This window comes from Mobula birostris, unplaced genomic scaffold (genome assembly GCF_030028105.1).
Source record: "Mobula birostris isolate sMobBir1 unplaced genomic scaffold, sMobBir1.hap1 scaffold_862, whole genome shotgun sequence".
Taxonomy (NCBI): Eukaryota; Metazoa; Chordata; class Chondrichthyes; order Myliobatiformes; family Myliobatidae; genus Mobula; species Mobula birostris.
In genome coordinates this window covers 70589-85915 of record NW_027278579.1, presented here as the reverse complement: position 1 = coordinate 85915, position 15327 = coordinate 70589, and the positions used below count along the sequence as shown (strand labels likewise).

Below are 15327 nucleotides of genomic sequence, written 5' to 3'. Positions count from 1 at the left end.
TGGCAGAGGCGGAGTTAGAACGCTCGGCAGAGATGGTGCTCGGTGTCGGAGGGGCTGGTCGGAGGCTCGAAGTTTTCAGACGGACTCAAGAGTTGGCTGTGGTCGGGTGCTTCCAGGGTGCTGCATCGGCAAGTTTACGGCGTTGGAAGCTCATGGCAGGGAGAGTTTTTCTTCCTTCTATCGTCTGTGTGAGATGATGGCACTTTCGAGAGACTTTGCGACATGTTTTACCGTGCCCATGGTCTGTTCTTCATCAAATTACGGTATTGCTTTGCACTGTTGTAAGTATATGTTATAATTATGTGGTTTTTGTCAGTTTTTTTAGTTTTGGTTTGTCTTGTGTTTCTGTGATATAAATCTGGGGAGGAACATTGTATCATTTCCTAATGCATGCATCACTAAATGACAATAAAAGAGGACTGAGTGCCCTCATAATCTAATCTAAAACTTCCAGGTGAGGTGGCACGTCACCTGCGAGCCTGTTGGGGTCACCTACTGGTGCTCCCGGTGTGGCCTCCCGTGTATTGGTGAGACCCGACGTAGATTGGGAGACTGCCGAGCTTCCTCCAGAAAAAGCGGATCTCCCTGTGGCCACCCATTCCCATTCCGACACGTCAGTCCACGGCCTCCTCCACTGCCGCAATGAGGGCACACTCAGGTTGGAGGAGCAACACCTTGTATCCCAGTCTGGGCAGCCTCCAACCCGAGGGGTCGGTCTTCCAGGAATTACTCCCCGTTCACCATTCCCCACTCCCGTTTCCCCCTCACACCTCATCTCCTCGCCTCCCTCTGGTGTCCCTCCTAACTTCCCTTTCTTCCATGGCCTTCTGTCCTCTCCCCTCAGATTCCCCCTTCTCCAGCCCTGCAGCTCCTTCACCAATCGGCTTCCCAGCTCCTTACTTCATCCATCCCCCTCTCCAGTTTCCCCTACCACCTGGTACTTCCTCCTCCCCTTGTTAATCTGACTTCTCCCCTTCCTTCTCAGTCCCGATGAAGGCCCCAACCTGGAATGTCGACTGTACTCCCCAACTCCCCACCCCGCCCTGCTGAGTTCCTCCAGCATTTTATATGTGTTGCTGATCCTGAACGGTGGTGAGGCAAGGAGATGCAGGGGAAGTTGTAGCACTTAGCAGGGTTGCAAGAATTGGGAGAGATCAGTGGAGGGATGGGTGGACAACTGGGTTTTGGAGGAGAGATATCTTTGGAAGACAGGGGGGGGAAGAGGAGGGAAAGATGGAACACACACACACACAATGCTGGAGGAACGCAGCAGGCCAGGCAGCATCTATGGAAGCGTCAACAGTCGATATTTCAGGACAAAACCTCACCTTGAGTATTGTGAGAGAGGGGAGAGGCATGTGCGTGAGAGATAGAGGGAGGTGTTAAGAGAGGGAAGTGTGTGTGTGTTAGAGAGGGAGGGGGTGTGTGAGAGGGGGAGATGTGTGTGTGTGTGTGTGTGTGTGTGTGTGTGAGAGAGAGAGAGAGAGAGAGAGAGAGAGAGGGGGGGAGGTGTGTGTGTGTGAGAGAGAGAGAGAGAGAGAGAGAGAGAGAGAGAGAGAGAGAGAGAGAGAGGGGGGGAGGTGTGTGTGTGTGTGAGAGAGAGAGGGGAGGTGTGTGTGAGAGAGGGGGAGGTGTGTGTGTGTGAGAGGGGGAGGTGTGTGGTGTGTGTCTGTGAGAGACAGAGAGAGAGAGAGAGAGAGAGAGAGAGAGAGAGGGGGGGAGGTGTGTGTGTGTGAGAGAGAGAGAGAGAGAGAGAGAGAGAGAGAGGGGGGTGTGTGTGTGTGAGAGAGAGAGGGGAGGTGTGTGTGAGAGAGGGGGAGGTGTGTGTGTGTGAGAGAGAGGGGGAGGTGTGTGTGTGTGTCTGTGAGAGACAGAGAGAGAGAGAGAGAGAGAGAGAGAGAGAGAGAGGGGGGGAGGTGTGTGTGTGTGTGAGAGAGAGAGAGAGAGAGAGAGAGAGAGAGAGGGGGGGAAGTGTGTGTGAGAGAGGGGGAGGTGTGTGTGTGTGAGAGAGAGGGGGAGGTGTGTGTGTGTGTCTGTGAGAGACAGAGAGAGAGAGAGAGAGAGAGAGAGAGAGAGAGGGGGGGGGGTGAGTGTGATGTAGAGAGAGAGAGAGAGAGAGAGAGGAGAGAGAGAGAGAGGGGGGAGGTGTGTGTGAGAGGGGGAGGTGTGTGTGTGTGAGAGAGAGGGGGAGGTGTGTGTGTGTGTCTGTGAGAGACAGAGAGAGAGAGAGAGAGAGAGAGAGAGAGAGAGGGGGGAGGTGTGTGTGTGTGTGAGAGAGAGAGGGGAGGTGTGTGTGAGAGAGGGGGAGGTGTGTTGTGTGTGGAGAGAGAGGGGGGAGGTGTGTTGTGTGTGTCTGTGAGAGACAGAGAGAGAGAGAGAGAGAGAGAGAGAGAGAGAGAGGGGGGGAGGTGTGTGTGTGTTGTGAGAGAGAGAGAGAGAGAGAGAGAGAGAGAGAGGGGGGAGGTGTGTGTGAGAGAGGGGGAGGTGTGTGTGTGAGAGAGAGGGGGAGGTGTGTGTGTGTGTCTGTGAGAGACAGAGAGAGAGAGAGAGAGAGAGAGAGAGAGAGGGGGGGAGGTGTGTGTGAGAGAGAGGAGAGAGAGAGAGAGAGAGAGAGAGAGAGAGGGGGGAGGTGTGTGTGAGAGAGGGGGAGGTGTGTGTGTGTGAGAGAGAGGGGGAGGTGTGTGTGTGTGTCTGTGAGAGACAGAGAGAGAGAGAGAGAGAGAGAGAGAGAGAGAGGGGGGAGGTGTGTGGTGTGTGTGAGAGAGAGAGGGGAGGTGTGTGTGAGAGAGGGGGAGGTGTGTGTGAGAGAGATGTGGGAATCAAGAGGATTGGAGCAAGGTGTGAGGAGGTGGAGAACGATGTTTGTGAGGGCGTGGAGACGGCGAAGGGAGTGAGGAGAGCGGAGGGGTGGTCAGCGAGTGAGGACGATGCAGGAGGGGAACAGGTTGTAGGGTGAGGAGGGTAGGGTGTGGGCGGAATGGAGAGGTGGGTGAGTGCGCCAGGGAGATGGGTGTGAGGGTTTGTGAAATGAGGACGGGCGAGAGGTTACCCAGGCGGGGAGAACATGTCCAGGCTGCATCCCTGGGAGACAGTGACCCGTCCGGCTGTCCTGTTGCTTTGCATTTCCAGCATCTGCTGATTTTCGTGTTTAAAATGTCCTTTCCTCCTCATTGTCCGGAAGTAACCTCCCTCCCCCCACCATTAGCCAGCTCCTCTGACGTCTCAATCGGGGTCCTCCCTTCCTCGCCTTCCCATTGGACCGGACCTCCACCCCTCGCACTGCCATTGGCCGGGACCTACTTCCTGGTCGTCCCATTGGCAGGAACCGCCCACTGCCTTCATCGCCATTGGCCGAGCTGCTTCCGGGCGTCGGCGCGGTGTCGAGCCGCGGAGACCCTTCAGCGGGCCCGGAGTTCGCCGCCGGGCATTCAGGTCAGTGTCCCGGGTGGGTGTCCCGAGAATGGTCCGGGTGGACGGAGTCAGTGTCAGGCCGTACCGAGTCTTGACCGGTCCGGGTGTCCGGGATTGGTCCGAGTCAGTCTGGGGGGCTCCGGCTGGGTCTCCTCCGGGAGAAGGGCAGGGAATTCCCGGACGCCGCGATGATGCAGCGGCGGCTGGATCGCTGTGGGAGCGTTTAAAAGGGCGATGCCCGGAGACCGGGGCGGGGGGGGAAATCACAACGTCCGGGGTCCACCAGCAAAACTACTGAACACCCTTCTCCCCCCCCACCCCCGACCCTCACGCTCCCCTCCTCTCTGTCTTTCAATAGACAACAGGTGCAGGAGTAGGTCGTTCAGCCCTTCGAGCCAGCACCGCCATTCACTGTGATCATGGCTGATCATCCACAATCAGTATCCCGTTCCTGCCTTCTCCCCATATTCCTTCACTCCGCTATCTTTAAGAGCTCTATCTAACTCTTTCTTGAAAGCATCCAGAGAATTGGCCTCCACCGCCTTCTGAGGCAGAGCATTCCACAGAACCACAACCCTCTGTGTGAAAAAGTTTTCCCTCAACTCCGTTCTAAGTGGCCTACCCCTTATTCTTAAACTGTGGCCTCTGGTTCCGGACTCCCCCAACATCGGGAACATGTTTCCTGCCTCTAGCGTGTCCAATCCCTTAATAGTCTTATGTTTCAATCATTTTACCTCTCATCTTTCTAAATTTCTGTGTATAAATAATTCCAACATAAATAATAATTAGTAATAAAACCATAAATAGTTAAATAGTAATATGTAATTTATGCCAGGAAATAAGTCCAGGACCAGCCTATTGGCTCAGGGTGTCTGATCCTCCAAGGGAGGAGTTGTAAAGTTTGATGGCCACAGGCAGGAATGACTTCCTATGACGCTCTGTGCTGCATCTCGGTGGAATGAGTCTCTGGCTGAATGTACTCCTGTGCCCAACCAGTACATTATGTAGTGGATGGGAGACATTGTCCAAGATGGCATGCAACTTGGACAGCATCCTCTTTTCAGACACCACCGTCAGAGTGTCCAGTTCCATCCCCACAACATCACTGGCCTTACAAATGAGTTTGTTGATTCTGTTGGTGTCTGCCACCCTCAGCCTGCTGCCCCAGCACACATGATCGCACTGGCCACCACAGACTCGTAGAACATCCTCAGCATCGTCCAGCAGATGTTAAAGGACCTCTGTCTCCTCAGGAAATAGAGACGGCTCTGACCCTTCTTCTAGACAGCCTCAGTGTTCTTTGACCAGTCCAGTTTATTGCCAATACATATCCCCAGGTATCTGTAATCCTCCACCATGTCCACACTGACCCCCTGGATGGAAACAGAGGTCACCGGTGCCTTAGCTCTCCTCAGGTCTACCACCAGCTCCTTAGTCTTTTTCACATTAAGCTGCAGATAATTCTGCTCACACCATGTGACAAAGTTTCCTACCGTAGCCCTGTACTCAGCCTCATCTCCCTTGCTGATGCATCCAACTATGGCAGAGTCATCAGAAAACTTCTGAAGATGACAAGACTCTGTGCAGTAGTTGAAGTCCAAGGTGTAAATGGTGAAGAGAAAGGGAGACAAGACAGTCCCCTGTGGAGCCCCAGTGCTGCTGATCACTCTGTCGGGGACACAGTGTTGCAAGCACACGTACTGTGGTCTGCCAGTCCGGTAATCAAGAATCCATGACACCAGGGAAGCATCCACCTGCATCGCTGTCAGCTTCTCCCCCAGCAGAGCAGGGAGGATGGTGTTGAACGCACTGGAGAAGTCAAAAAACATGACCCTCACAGTGCTCGCTGGCTTGTCCAGGTGGGCGTAGACACGGTTCAGCAGGTAGACGATGGCATCCTCAACTCCTAGTCGGGGCTGGTAGGTGAACTGGAGGGGATCTAAGTGTGGCCTGACCATAGGCCAGAGCAGCTCCAGAACAAGTTTCTCCAGGGTCTTCATGATGTGGGAGGTCAATGCCACTGGTCTGTAGTCATTGAGGCCACTGGGGCGCGGCGTCTTCAGCACAGGGACGAGGCAGGACATCTTCCACAGTACAGGAACCCTCCGGAGCCTCAGGCTCAGGTTGAAGACATGGCGAAGTACTCCACATAGCTGAGGGGCACAGGCTTTGAGCACCCTGGTACTGACACCATCCGGTCCTGCAGCCTTGCTTGGTTTGAGACGTTTCAGCTGCCTTCTCACCTGTTCAGCTGTGAAGCCCACTGTGGTGGTTTCGTGTGGGGAAGGGGTATAGTCATGAGAGCACGGTGGGGGACTGTGAGGAGGGGTAGGAGGGGAGAGTGGAATATGTGTTGGTTGGGGGCCGACAACAGATGACTCATGTGGGGGATGGGCACGGGCCACAATGTCAAATCTGTTAAAGAACAGGTTAAGTTCGTTGGCCCCGTCCACACTGCCTTCAGCTCCTCTGTTGCTGGTTTGCCGGAACCCAGTGATGGTCCTCATCCCCCTCCAGACCTCTCTCATGTTGTTCTGCTGGAGTTTCCACTCAAGCTTCCTCCTGCACCTGTCTTTAGCCTCCCTGATCCTGGCTTTCGGGGCCCTCTGTATTGCCCTCAGCTCCTCCCTATTTCCATCTCTAAACACCCTCTTTTTAGCGTTCAGCATGTCCTTAATGTCCTTTGTCACCCATGGCTTGTTATTTGAATAACAAATGATATTTCTTGTCGGAACATTGCAGTCCACATAGAAGTTGATGTAATCAGTGATGCATTCTGTGAGCAGATCAGTATATTCTCCATGTGGCTCACAGAGTGCCTGCCAGTCTGTCACCTCAAAACAACCCTGGAGCGCCTCATAAGCCTCCTCCGACCATTTCCTCACTGTCCTCGAGGTTGCAGGTTTACACTTCACCAGAGGCACGTAGCAGGGTTTTAGATGCACCAGGTTGTGATCTGACCTTCGCAGTGGGGGGAGGGGAGAGGAGCTGTATGCATCCTTAACGTTAGCGACCATCAAATCCAGAGTCCTCTCACCTCTGGTTGTACAGCTCACATACTGCGTGAAGTTGGGCAGTGTTCTAGCCATGGTAACCTGGTTGAAGTCACCCGAGATGGTAATGAGGGCACTTCGGGTGCTGGGTTTGTAATCTGGCTATGATGATGTAAGTGCTGTTACACGCCGATGTCGGGTTGGCAGAGGGAGGGATGTACACAACAACCACAATTGCACGCGAGATTTCCTTGACAAATAATATGGCCGGAGTCCAACAGCAAAAAGTTCAATATCTGGGCTACAGACACGTTCCTTGATCGTAATATGCCCAGGATTGCACCATCTGTTGTTTACCAAAACCACAAGCCCACCTCCTTTACACTTACCGCTCTCAGTGCAATTCTGGTCAGCTCGAATGGTCTGGAGGCCCTCTATGGAAACGCTTTGATCGGGTATGTCCTCGTGCAGCCACGTCTCAGTAAAGCACATGACACTGCTCTCCCGAAATGTTCTCTGACTCCTGACAAGCGCAGTCAGTTGGTCCATTTTATTCCCCAGCGATCTCACATTTCCCATGATGAGAGAGGGGAGACACGGCTTATAACTTCTCTTCTCCATAAGTCTCTGTTGTCTCGACCCGGTCCTCTTCCCTCTCCTTTTTGATCCCCCTCTGCATCCTCTGTGTGTTTTCCTCCAGATTTCAGCCGGGGTGTCCGCCGCTCTGCTCGCTAAGCCGGCCGGCATTAGCGCAATCAGCTGGTCCCTGGAATAAACAATGTGACCATACTGCTGCCCCGCTAATGAGACGTGTCCGAATGTAACTATTTCCACTGCTAAAAAAACAAATAAAACCAAATACAAGCCCAGTCGCTCCAATCTTTCAACATATGACAGTCCCGCCATCCCGGAAACTAACCTTCTGAACCTACGCTGCACTCCCTCAATAGCAAGAATGTCCTTCCTCAAATTTAGAGACCAAAGCTGCACACAGTTCTCCAGGTGTGGTCTCACCAGGGCCCTGTACAGCTGCAGAAGGACCTCTTTGCTCTTGTGCTCAATTCCCCTTGTTATGAAGGCCAGCATGTCATTAGCTTTCTTCACTGCCTGCTCTACCTCGGGTGATCAAATGGGGGTGGGGAGGGGGAAGAGTTACGGACCTGCCTCACGTCTCCCTCCATCCCCACTGTACCTGCAGGTCACACTCAAGATATCGCACCCTCGCTGGCTCGGAGCATCCCAACTTCCCTCAGGACAGCGTGGCTGGCCAATGATCCAGACGTCTAGACACCAGGTTGCCGCAGACACCTGGCTGTGGAGCGGAACGGACGTGAGGTGAACCCACCCTCCTCCTGCCTCACCAACAGGACAGTCGGCTCTGGAGTTCTGCACTGTTCACCGCTGACATTCTCAGAGGGAGAGGGAGACTGGGAAGCGGGGGGCCTCGAGGCCGAGTTGGTGTCCCACCCTCCCTGGTGGCGGGCCAGGCGAGCGGGGTGGGGACTTGAGGTCCGGTTGGGGTTACGAGTCCTCGTTCGTGCCCCGTCCTTGCTGGGGGGGGGGGGGGCAGCATCTGGAAAAGGGTGAGGAGGGAGGTGATTCATGGTATCCCATTCTTCTTGTGGGATTGCCCCAGAGAAGAGGAAAGAGCAGAAGGGGGTTGATTTCGGTGTAGTCAGGGACTTCGGGCTTCCATCCTCGCTGCGGGGAGAAACGGGGCAGTATGTGAGACCTGTTTCAGGGAGAAGACAGTGGGGTAGGGGTGGGTAGATTTGAAACCTGTTTGGGGGCGTTTGAAGTAGTTTTGAAGGACTGAGGCCCAGCTGGAGGTCCCGTCCTCACTGAAGGAGGGGGCCGGTCCCTGGCCCGTTCACGATGCCCCCCCGTGACCTGCTGGGCCGCCCCTGGCTCCAGCTGGCCCTCCTCTACCTGCTGGTGCTGGGGGTGGGGCTGCCCCTCTTCGGGGCGGACAGGCGGCTCTCCCGCTACTACCTTGGCGGGGCGGAGGGCCTGCAACGGCTGACGGACCAGGCCCTGGCCCGGAGCCTGGAACGGGCCGAGGAGGCTGAGCGGTACTTCCGGGACACCCCGCAGTGGCGCGAGGAGGAGGAGGAGGAGAAGGGGCCCCCGGGGCTGACACTGGCCATTGTCACCACAGCCCGCCGGCAGGGCGCAGAGCACCGCTACTTCCTGCAGGTGGCGGCCGCCTACCACCGCCTGCTGCACCTGTGCCCCTGGTGCGGGCGGGCCCGGCTCTTCGCCTGCAACGTCCACCACCCGCCCGAGGACCACGCCCTGCCCCGGCGGGCCCGGAGCCTGATCCCGGAGGTGCGCCGCTTCGGGGAGGAGGGCTCGCCCCCGGCGCCCGAGGACGACCCCTTCGAGAAGGAGAAGGCCGACTACCTCTTCTGCCTGGGCCGGGCGCTGGCCAGCGGGGCTCGGCACGTGCTGCTGGCCGAGGACGATGCCCTGCCCCGCCCCGACCTCTTCCCCGTGCTGGGGGACGTGCTGGGCCGACGGCTGCAGGGCCGCCGGCCGCTCTATGTCAAGCTCTACCACCCGGAAAGGCTGCAGGGCTACCTGCACCCCGAGCCAGCCCGGCTGCTGGAGTGGGCTGGCCTGGGGGCATTGGGGGGCTCCCTCCTCCGCTGGCTGCTGCCTGCCCCGGCCGGCCGCCGCTCCCGGCGCTCCCTGGCCGCGCTGGCGGCCCTGTGCATGCTGGCGGCGGAGCTGGGCGGCCGGGTCTACCTGCTGGAGCTGCGGCGCCTCAGCCCCCAGCTCTACGCCCTGGCCCCGGCCTCCCACTGCTGCACGCCGGCCATGGCCTTCACAGCGGACGGGGCGCGCCGGGCCATGGCGTACCTGGGCGAGCGGCGGTGCCGCAGAGGCTACGCCAAGGACACGGCCCTGTACGAGGCAGCCCGGCAGCACAGCGAGGAGGCCTACGTGGTGGAACCCAACCTGGTCTGGCACATCGGGCTGTACTCGACCCTACGGGGCTACATTGCACGCCCCAGTCTCTGACGGGGGGGGGGGGGGGGTGCTTCGCTCCTTCTCCGACACCGGGAGTGTGTGGTGGGACGGTGTCAAGGGAGATTCACTCCATCTCCGACACCGGGAGTCTGTGATGGGACGGTAGGGAGGGAGTTTCACTCTGTGTCTGACCCCGGGAGTGTGCGATGGGACGGTGCGGAGGGAGAGTCACTCTGTGTCTGACCCCGGGAGTGTGTGATGGGACGGGGTGGGGGGAGATTCACTCTGTGTCTGACCCCGGGAGTGTGTGATGGGACGATGCAGAGGGAGATTCACTCTGTGTCTGACCCCGGGAGTGTGTGATGGGACAGTGCAGAGGGAGATTCGCTCTGTGTCTGACCCCGGGAGTGTGTGGTGGGACGGTGTGGAGGGAACTTCACTCCATCTCCGACACCGGGAGTCTGTGATGGGACAGTAGGGAGGGAGTTTCACTCTGTGTCTGACCCCGGGAGTGTGTGATGGGACAGTGCAGAGGGAGATTCACTCTGTGTCTGACCCCGGGAGTGTGTGATGGGACGGTGCGGAGGGAGTTTCACTCTGTGTCTGACCCCGGGAGTGTGTGGTGGGACGGTGTGGAGGGAGATTCACTCTGTGTCTGACCCTGGGAGTGTGTGATGGGACGGTGTGGAGGGAGATTCACTCTGTGTCTGACCCTGGGAGTGTGTGATGGGACGGTGTGGGGGGAGATTCACTCTGTGTCTGACCCTGGGAGTGTGTGATGGGATGGTGCAGAGGGAGTTTCACTCCATTAATGACACAGGTGCCTTGACGGATCATGTGTAAAAGAGCTCGTTGGGATCCGTTCTGCAGCCAGACAAGCAGCTCCTTGGGGAAGTTGCTGCAGAATTGATGTTTCAAACAAATTATGAAATGCTAATGTAATTTGGGATTGCGACAGATATATTGGTGAATATCACTGACTGCTGTGGCCTTAATGTAAGCAAATTAAATATTTATCTCAAACACCAATGCAGCCTGTGGTCATTATTCTGGCTGAGAGGGTGAGAATGAGAGACAGGGGTAGATAAGTTTGGGAGGTGGCGAAGGGGCTGATAAGAGAGCGGGGCAGAGAGCACGGGGGAGATGGGGGAATACGGGGGACAGAGAGAACAGGGAGACAGAGATGGAGAGTGGGGAGGGAGGAGGAAGTGAGAGAGGCTCGGCAGAGGAGGGATGTGGGAGGGCATTTATTGGGTAGAAGAGGGCAGGAGGAGAACAGAGGGAGAGTGGAAGAGGAAGGGTTAGAAGGGTGGAGTTGGGGAGATGCAGATAGGGGGAGAAGGAGAGAGGGAAGGTGGGAATGGAGAGAGATTTGGAAGTGAGCAAGAATGCCAGGGTGGGGAGGGTGTGGAGAAGAGGGGCTGGTGGTAGGAGAAAGAGAGCTGGACAGGGGACAGAAAGGCGACATGCCAGGGGAGATGGAAATAGAAGGGAGAGTGCGGGTGAAGGAAAGAGAGGGAGAGGAATGGGGAGAGACAGGGGGGAGCAATCAGAGGGGGAGAGTCGGGTCAGGAGAATCAGAGGGAGGAAGCAGTGGGGGAGAGAGTCGGGGAGACAAAGTGGGGGGAGTCAGGGAAGACAGTGCGGGAGAGAGTCGGGGAGAAACAGAGTGGGGGAGAGGATCGGGGTAGACAGAGTGGGGGAGAGAGTCGGGGGGAAACAGTGGGGAGAGAGTGTCAAGGGGAACAGAGTGGGGGTGAGAGTCGGGGGAAACAGAGAGAGGGAGACAGTCGGGGGGAACAGATTGGGGAGAGAATCGGGAACAGAGTGGGGGGAGAGAGTCAGGGAGAACAGAGTGGGGGAGCGATTCGGGGTGAACAGTGGGGGAGAGAGTCGGGGGAGACTGAGTGGGGGAGAGAATCGGGGAGACAGAGTGGGGGAGAGAGTCGGGGAGAAACAGAGGGGGAGAGAGTGGGGGAGAGTGTCGGGGGGAACAGAGTGGATGAGAGAGTCGGGGGAAGACAGTGGGGGAGAGAGTCGGGGGGAACATGGTCGGGGAAACAGAGTGGGGGAGAGTGTCGGGGGAAAAGAGTGGGGGAGAGTGTCGGGAGGCAGAGTCGGGGAGAACAGAGTGGGGGAGCGATTCAGGGGGAACAGTGGGGGAGAGAGTCGGGGGAAACAGAGTGGGGGAGAGAGTCGGGGGAGACTGAGTGTTGAGAGAGTCAGGGGAACAGAGTGGGGGAGAGAATTGGGGAGACAGAGTGGGGGATAGAGTTGGAGGGAACAGAGTGGGGGAGAGAGTCCGGGAGAACAGAGTGGGGGAGAGAGTCGGGGGAAAAGAGTGGGGGAGCGATTCGGGGGGAACAGAGTGGGGGAGAGAATCGGGGGGAACAGAGTGGGGGAGAGAGTCGGGGGGAGACTGAGTGTTGAGAGAGTCAGGGGAACAGAGTGGGGGAGAGAATTGGGGAGACAGAGTGGGGGATAGAGTTGGAGGGAACAGAGTGGGGGAGAGAGTCCGGGAGAACAGAGTGGGGGAGAGAGTCGGGGGAAAAGAGTGGGGGAGCGATTCGGGGGGAACAGAGTGGGGGAGAGAATCGGGGGGAACAGAGTGGGGGAGAGAATCAGGGAGACAGAGTGGGGGAGAGAGTCGGGGGAACAGTGGGAGAGAGAGTCGGGGGGAGGCAGAGTTGGGGAGAGAGTCGGGGGAACAGAGTGAGGGAGAGAGCCGTGGGAAACAGAGTCGGGGAGAGGCAGAGTGGGGGAGAAAGTCGTGGGGGGACTGAGTGGTGAGACAGTCGGGGGGACCAGAGTGGGGGAGAGAGTCGGGGGGAGGCAGAGTGGGGGAGAGAGTCATGGGGGGACTGAGTGGTGAGACAGTCGGGGGGAGCGGGGAGAGGCAGAGTGGGGGAGAGAGTCATGGGGGGACTGAGTGGTGAGAGTCGGGGGGAGGCAGAGTGGGGGAGAGAGTCGGGCAGAGGCAGAGTGGGGGAGAGAGTCATGGGGGGACTGAGTGGTGAGACAGTCGGGGGGAGGCAGAGTGGGGGAGAGAGTCGGGCAGAGGCAGAGTGGGGGAGAGAGTCGTGGGGGGACTGAGTGATGAGACAGTTGGGGGGACCAGAGTTGGGGGAAACAGTGCGGGATAGCGTCGGGGGAAACAGTGCGGGAGAGAGTCGGGGGAAACAGAGCGGAGGAGAGAGTCGGAGGGAAACAGCGTGGGGGAGAGCGTCGGGGGGAAACAGAGTGGGGGAGAGAGTCGGGAACAGAGTGGGGGGAGAGTCAGGGGGAAACACAGTGGGACAGAGAGTCGGGGAAATAGAGTGGGGGAGAGAGTCAGGGTTAACAGTGTAGGGGAGAGTGTCGGGGGAAGGAGAGTGTCGGGGGAAGCAGAGTGGGGATAGAGATGGGGAGAAACAGTGGGGCAGAGGGTCGGGGGAAAAAGAGTGGGGGAGAGAGTCGGGGAGAAACAGAGTAGGGGAGAGAGTCAGAACAGAGTGGGGGAGAGAGTCGGGGGAACAGAGTAGGGGAGAGAGTCGGAGAAAACAGAGTGGGGGAGAAATCCGGGGGAAACAGAGCAGGAGAGTGTCAGGGGAAACAGTGCGGGAGAGAATCGGGGGGAACAGAGTGGGGAGAGAGCCGGGGGGAAACACGGTGGGAGAGAGAGTCGGGGGAAATAGAGTGGGGGAGAGAGTCGGGGTTAACAGTGTGGGGGGAGAGTGTCGGGGGGAAGCAGAGTGGGGATAGAGTCAGGGAGAAACAGTGGGGGAGAGAGTCGGGGTTAACAGTGTGGGGGAGAGAGTCAGGGGAAATGAGTGGGGGAGAGAGTCGGGGGAAATGAGTGGGGGAGAGAGTCGGGGAGAAACAGTGGGGGAGAGAGTCGGGGGAACAGTGGGGGAGAGAGTCGGGGGAACAGTGGGGGAGAGAGTCAGGGTTAACAGTGTGGGGGAGAGAGTCGGGGGAAATGAGTGGGGGAGAGAATCGGGGCAGAAACAGAGTGGGGGAGAGGTTCAGGGGGAAAAGAGTAGGGGAGAGAGTCGGGGCATACAACCTTGCACAGGCCTGCACCCCGGAGAGTGAAGACTTTCCAGGCGCAGATTCATGGTCTCGCAAGACTAACCTATGCCTCTTCCCTTTTGGTTTTCTAAGATTAGCAGACAAGAATTTAATCCTATTATTAAACATACATTAAGAATTTGGTTTCTGTTTCATAGATTTTTTGAGTTAAATGATTTTCTTTCCAGTAATATCTATCTCAATTATTTTTTGAAACCATCAATTTTGGATAAGGCCTTTTTAATTTGGAAAACCAAGGGAATAATAACTTTTTCAGATTTGTTTTCAGGGGACTGTTTAATGTTGTTTTTTCTCAGTTAGTGGATAAATAATGTACACTTTTTTAGATATTTTCAAATTAGGAATTTTTTACGTGGTTTGTTACCAAATGACCCTTCTGCTTATCCACCTAATATGACAGATGTTCTCTTTCAGTTTAAACCATTTCAAAAAGGGTTGATAGGTATAATCTATAAATGGTTACCGAGTTCACAAATTATATCTGATGATAAAATTAAATGTGCTTGGGAATGGGAATTTCAAGAGTCATTTTCAGATAATCAATGGAGTAAAATTTTTCATTTGGTTAACAACTCATCTATTTGTGCCTGTCGTTCCTTGATACAGGTCAAGGTAGGGCATCGGACCCATATCTCACAGGATAAACTAGCACATATTTTTTCCAACATCAATCCTATTTGTGACAAATGTAATAGTGAGGTGGCCTCTGTAACTTGTATGTTTTGGTCTTGTATAAAGCTAGACAATTTTTGGAGAGATGTATTTAAAACATTATCAAAAGTTTTGGATCTGGATCTACAACCTAATTTGCTTACGGTAATTTTTGCGATTATCCCGTCGGGAGAAGGAACTATTCCTGTTTCTGCTCAACGTATGACACCCTTTTCAACCTTACTGGCCAGGAGAGCCATTTTATTGGAGTGGAAGGATTCTAATCCATGGACGGTCTTTTACTGGCTCTCCTCCATTATGTCCTGTTTAAGTTTAGAGAAAATAAGAAGTCGGACATTTGATACATCCTTTAAATTTGAGCAAATACAGCGATCTTTTGTCCAATATTTTCATTTAATTTGATTTATTACTCACTCAATCTTTTTTTTCGAAATTTTAGATTTGATCAGAAAGTCTTTCTTTCTCTTTTTTGGTCGTATCCTCAAAGTGGACTGCCCAGTCCCTTTTTTAATGTTTTGTTATAGTGTAGTGGGGTTTTTTTCTTTTCATTTCAAACCAAATGTTTTTTTCGTTCTCTTCATAAACTGGTCAGAGGAGAATTGTTATTTTCATTATTTTTTATTATATATTTTATACTAGTTTAACAATATCTATGATTTTGACAATGTCTATCTTAATCTTGGTTTATATTGTTACTGATACATATACTTGAACTAATTCTCTTCTTGACTGTATTTATACCTTTTTTAAATCAATAAAAAGTTTAATAAAGAAAGAAAGAAATACGAAACCTACTTACCTTGCATCCGCATTTTACCAAAACCCTGTTGAGCCAATGCCTTACCACTCTGACTCAGACCACTCCAACAATGACAGCTCCTCCAGATGTTACCCCTCTTTTCTGGAGAATGGGTTTTTAAAGTTCTTCGCTGGACTTGGGTGGGAACGCTGACACTGCCTCTGCACTGCACTCCAATCAAAGACTCACGTTGAAACCTCCCTGCTTCCAGCCCATGACGGGGTTGGGGGCCGAGGTTCTGTACGTAACAGGGAAGGAGACTACGGGTGTGGGGACTGAGGTTCTGTCCATGACGGGGTTGGGGGCTGAGGTTCTGTACGTGAGAGGAAAGGAGAGTACAGGTGTGGGGACTGAGGTTATGTCCATGACAGGGTGGGGGCCGAGGTTCTGTACGTGAGAGGAAAGGAG

General features: G+C 55.1%; 1 protein-coding gene across 1 annotated transcript; it reads left to right on the top strand.

The window, feature by feature from the left end:
* Positions 1-3320: 3320 nt before the first annotated feature.
* Positions 3321-10400, top strand: pgap4 (post-GPI attachment to proteins GalNAc transferase 4). The gene is made up of 2 exons (XM_072250950.1): positions 3321-3432; positions 7603-10400. The coding sequence occupies exon 2, from the start codon at positions 8280-8282 to the stop codon at positions 9426-9428; it is 1149 nt and encodes a 382-aa protein (XP_072107051.1). The 5' UTR covers positions 3321-3432; positions 7603-8279; the 3' UTR covers positions 9429-10400.
* The last annotated feature ends 4927 nt before the right edge of the window (positions 10401-15327 follow it).